Raw genomic sequence first — 5,124 nt, 5'->3', positions numbered from 1 at the left:
TTTTCCGATCCTTGCTCCTGGACAAAAAAAATTTCATATTTTTTTGCTTGTTTCACACTGGAGTTTAGAACTGGCCAGAAATGACCAGGGTCAACTTTTTTGGTCTTAAATTTAAAGTAGCCATGTATAATAACATTGAGTACTATGACTCAAACCCCAAAACAGAAGCAAATACAAGTGTTAATTATAACAAACAACCAGCACAATTTCTAAAAACGTCATAACCTTTATTGACTACAGTCAGCCTTGAACTTATAATGCTCTAGCTAGAAAACTTCTGAGCATATAACTAATGACAATCCTTTTTTTGGATTTTTTTCAGTCTTCTTCTTTTTTTTGTGTGCAAATCCAGGCCGCCACACAGATTTGCACTTTTCGTTCGTGTATGTCGGGTTTTTATTCCTCTTGTTAAGTTTTCAACTTTTGTGTTTCTTTTTTCTTTCTTGTATTTTTTTTTTCATTACATTTTTTTATTGCTAGTAAGTCATTTCTGTCCTACCATTCGCTCACGAATACAATAGTAACTCAGTCACCTCATGTTACGAAAATGGACTCACTTTTTGTGAAACGGTTCGTGAATTCTGTTAGACCTCTTTAAACACGAAATCTATATTTTTTTTCGTTTTACTCAGATTTCGAGATTTCCATATGGCGTTGATGTCTTTACTTTTCACAGTCGTAACATAATAGACTTATTTAATTTGTATGACATGTTCTCCCAATAGAGGTCCCAGAAGAACTTTCCCATTCGTCTTTTCATAAATTATGCCTAGATATGCATGTGAATAAGACGAAATTTAACAGAAACAGTTTCCTAGAGTATCATCACATGACCTGCTGTAGTGGGAAAACAAAACATACAAGCTAAAGAGGTCGTTTGAGCCATATTCTTATTCCAACCGGCAAGCATCAACAATAGATGTAAAAAGTTGATGCTACCTAATAAACCTTTGATAAGATCTTTAGATCTTCCTTCCGTTCAGCAAAATTTTTTCATTTTTTTTTTCATTTTTTCCTTTTATATTGTAGTTTGTGTACAGTAGTTGTCCGTCCGTTAACCACAGTCACGACTCGAGCGTAATATATGAACCTGCCAAAACACAGATACAGTCAGGGCCATAAAAGGAGCCTCGTTATGAGGAAGGAAACTTGAATCATATATGATATGCTATTCTTTTAAAAAGCAACTATATCTCTTATGAAAACTGTACATTTTTTCTGCAAGAGCAGACACGCAATTTTGTCCTTTACTTACGGGTGTATTGAAACAGGAAAAGACCGCAGGAAATGCTAGCTCCTGCGAGTAGAACCAAGCCAGTGTTTTTAACTAAACTACCTAATTTCTGTGGTGAGAAGATCGTTGAAAGATGTTGAAGAATTTCCACTCTTTTTCTTTGCATGGACAAGCAAGGATTGGACTCTAATTTCTGTCGACGGTAAAACTGATTATACCTTTCCTCCACTCGATGGCTGAACTCTCTCTGCGAAATAAATGATATGAGGAAACAATAATTAATTGGCAGTTAAAGTAAGAGAACCTGAAAAGAAAGTTTGGAAATCTTAGAAACATTTCATTTGCACACCTATATTCTTCTTATTAGACTGCAAACAGTTTCAGTAAGAAGGGTCGAGAATTTAGCAGGACTCGATGAACAAAACGGTCATCTAGAAATTTTTAGCCTTCCTCGAGTGATAGAAAATTCTACGCAATATTTGCGTCTCTGACAGATATTTTACAGAAAACAGCTGTTGGGTGCCCCTGATTTTTGTGAATACCAGTTAAACTAGACTGAACTGATGTAACTAATTATAAAAGTGCATGAATTGCTAGTTTGTTTACCTTCTGTCTGATTCACTATAACAATAGGACATATAGGAAATGCAAACAACTTCTGCGTGTTTCGGTTTCTCGTATGTATGTGTGGTAAGAACGTACGAACCAAATAGAGCAAGAGGCTACACTGGATATTTAACAGTGTTATTATATAGAATGACAAGCATGGAGAAAAGAGAATTAAGGGCAATTCATAAGGATGATTAACTAAAACGTACCCAATTTCCCTTGAGTTCCATTATTCGGAGACAGAGTTCATCTGCTGCGGTAGAATATAACTCCATGACAGGATCCGAACGAGTTTCGCTTGCTAAAGCAATAGCTAAGAGTTCTCCAGCGATGACAACAAGCATCATGAATTCATCCGGATCCCACGAAAATTTTTGCTTTCTACAATCCAGTTCCTCTTCAAACTCGACTAGAACATTTCTAATGTCTTTGCTCGATTTTACGGAGGAAATAATGTTGGTGATATCAACTCGATCCCGAACTTTGTCAGTTAGCTTCGTTAAATATCCTGCTACTCTCCTAACATTTTGGGAACAACAACTTAGGTCCTGACCTTGCCTCTTCCTTGCATAAAAATCCAGAAGAATTTTTAGATCTCTTTTGATCTCAAATTCAGTCACTTCTCTTTCGATATCGAACCTTCGAATTTTGCGCATCAAGTCCTTCAAGTAATTAATATCTTTCCACGAAATTAGCCCTTCGTGCTCAAAACAATGAAACATTGATGTAATTTCAGTAGTGTTAGTGTTCGAAATATGTCCAGTACATAAGCGACGAAACTTGTTTATATGTTCTCGACCCAGATTTTGGGAAATCTGGAACAAAACATAACTATAATCTCGTCGAAGTTGGTCTGTCAAAGTCTTGGTCGTGGCGGATTGCATGGCGGCTGGAAAGAAAGCGAATGGAAGACACCTGACCTTTTATACCTTCATTTCAATTTGGCGGGATACCAACCAATAACATACAACAAAATAGACATGAAAAGGAAGTGAGTCAAGTGGCGTTTCGCCAACAGCAAAATATACTTATGACATTTGGCCAGCCTGATGACCAACTAGCAGCAATAGTACGTATTAGTCAGACGTTAGGGAGGGGAACCAGGGGAACTTGACGCATTTCTTTTTGGAAAATAAAACGGTTAAGGGTTCGCGCCGTTCCGTTTGGGAAGCTTCGAAAAGTATGGGCTGTTATTTGATGCGAGGCCATTTCCCCGCTCTTTTTAGTCTAATCAGCTGATTTGGACAAATTTTGTACAGTTTATGTAATTTTATAATTTTATGTTTATGTGTAAATGGTAAGCATCCCAGGTTTCCCAGCAGTCAGGGATAAAGTACTCACGTGATTCTTAGTGCAGGATTACCGAAAATGCCAACCCCCCGGTCTCCTCCCCCCCAAAAAACCCTAAGCAAAAAGCCCCTGAAAATATTTTGATTTCTCATAGAAGTGTGAAAGATTTAGATATGTTTTCTTCTTTGTCAAGCACGATAGTCGTGACCGAGCCAAGTGCTTTCTTCTTTATCTAGCACTACGGAATGCTATAACAAAATTGCACAGTTCATGTCGAGGGTTTTATATTCCCTGTTACTAATTAAACGCGAAAAAAAGACTCATCCAGTTAGTATCCTTTTAACCGAGGTATAGACTAGACTGTGCCTTTAAATCTAAAAGTTACAAGCAATAAGCTGTGTCGCATTAACGTGTTAGACCGTTCACTACCACATTGAATTGCCATGGTCACACTAGTCTTTTAGTGTGTGTGAACACAGATCAATGCCAATGGCTTATATGATGGGAGGTGTAAGCAAATAAAGGCGAGACTCAATAGAATTTCTAGGTTGTTTTTAATTATTTTCCTATTTTTGTTTACCGTTAATGTACAGTATTTTCCTCAGACAGGTTAACTAGTTTCTTTTCTTTCATGTTATTTTAAAATCATTTTTCTCTTTTTCATTTGTTTTTTGCATTTTTTTAGTCACGATTTTGAATAAACTTCTTGACAGACTTTTTTTTGCCATTATTCCGCCATGGATTTTTTGAGGAAATTCTTTGTGTTGCTTTGTTTGTTTCGTTCTTTCAATTCTTCATTTTTTCCCTATTTTTGCAACTTTTTGCAACTTTTATTTTTTTTTTAATTCTTTCAACTTTCTTGTAAGAGAGATCTTCTTCTTACTATTGACAATCAAAGCCCTTAAATTATTGGCTGTTTGAGTTCTAACTTTCGTGTTCTTTAATTGTTCCTAGTTTTTCTTTGTTTTGCATCTTTTGTTCATTTACGTTATCCAGTTAATTGTACTTTGTTTCACTGAATTTGTTTTTAGATTTTACTTATTTCTCAGACTTTTTTTTAATTAAATCATTTGCCAGCCAAGCCATCTGGTAATAATGTCATATCAAACTTTAGATAGGCGTTTAAGTAAACTGATTATGTAGATGAAAAATACAAAGCGCTACATTATATTATCAGCCCGTGCAAAATTGACCTATCAGTTATAAGTACAATTCACGAATTGTAATTTAGTTTTAATGTATAATATCGGTATTCATTTGTACCACGCAAATTCAAATGGCCTACATATTTCAACAGAGAAATTATTTCAAGACAAAAATATAAAAGAATTTATAAAAGATTCTTTGTTAGATTGTTTGTTCTATTATTTTTGGCTGCCCTTTTGTCTGGTCTCTCCCCATTGATCTTTCCGGCTTGGTTGCACCTGCCAGAGGCTAAGCCTCTGCCGGGTGAGTTCGCAGGATCACGGAGACACTCAAGCCCCTCCACCACAGCAAGGTGGCAGTCCATGAGAGGGGATGTAAGTACAACTTAATTGTAAGTTGATTTATTGATCCCTTTTGGGTGTATTATATATTTCATTGCTAATAATTATAGTGTCACTTGTTTCCTTATCTCATAGATAATGGCTTGATATAGAGAAACTTATTTTTGTTGTTTTTCCTTCATTTTTTCTTGTTTTTTTTTTTTGGTAGTTTCCCATTTTTTTGACATCACCGACGCGTTTTAGGTTTTATTGAATAATCAGTTCGTTTCTTAATTATGGTACCGTCTGGTGGAAAAAGGTCGTATCCTTAAATTGTTGAACCACATGAGCTATTTTGTCTTCGAAGCCACTAAGTCCAGAGGTGGGTTGATGATAAACTGGTTCGTACATCTTTTCGATGTGGTCGCAGAGCTCGTCCTATAAAATACAGCAATCACAAATAAAGGACATCATGAGTTTAATTGACTTTAAAAAGTCCCCTGATATGACGCACTTCATGGTTGG

General features: G+C 36.0%; 1 protein-coding gene across 1 annotated transcript in view; it reads right to left on the bottom strand.

Annotated features, from left to right (window-relative positions):
• Window positions 1–206: 206 nt before the first annotated feature.
• The window catches only part of LOC140936804 (uncharacterized), a 6,186-nt gene continuing 1,268 nt past the window's right edge, over window positions 207–5,124 (bottom strand). Inside the window, exons 3-5 of the mRNA XM_073386304.1 lie at window positions 4,903–5,037; window positions 2,053–2,763; window positions 207–1,481 (exon numbers count right to left, since the gene is read on the bottom strand). Coding sequence (XP_073242405.1) covers window positions 1,248–1,481; window positions 2,053–2,763; window positions 4,903–5,037 — 1,080 coding nt within the window. The 3' untranslated portion in view covers window positions 207–1,247. The remainder of the gene's footprint in view (window positions 1,482–2,052; window positions 2,764–4,902; window positions 5,038–5,124) is intronic.

Source organism: Porites lutea, chromosome 5 (genome assembly GCF_958299795.1).
Source record: "Porites lutea chromosome 5, jaPorLute2.1, whole genome shotgun sequence".
Lineage (NCBI taxonomy): Eukaryota > Metazoa > Cnidaria > Anthozoa > Scleractinia > Poritidae > Porites > Porites lutea.
The sequence above is the reverse complement of the archived record's forward strand: the minus strand, read 5'-3'. Positions and strand labels throughout refer to the sequence as shown.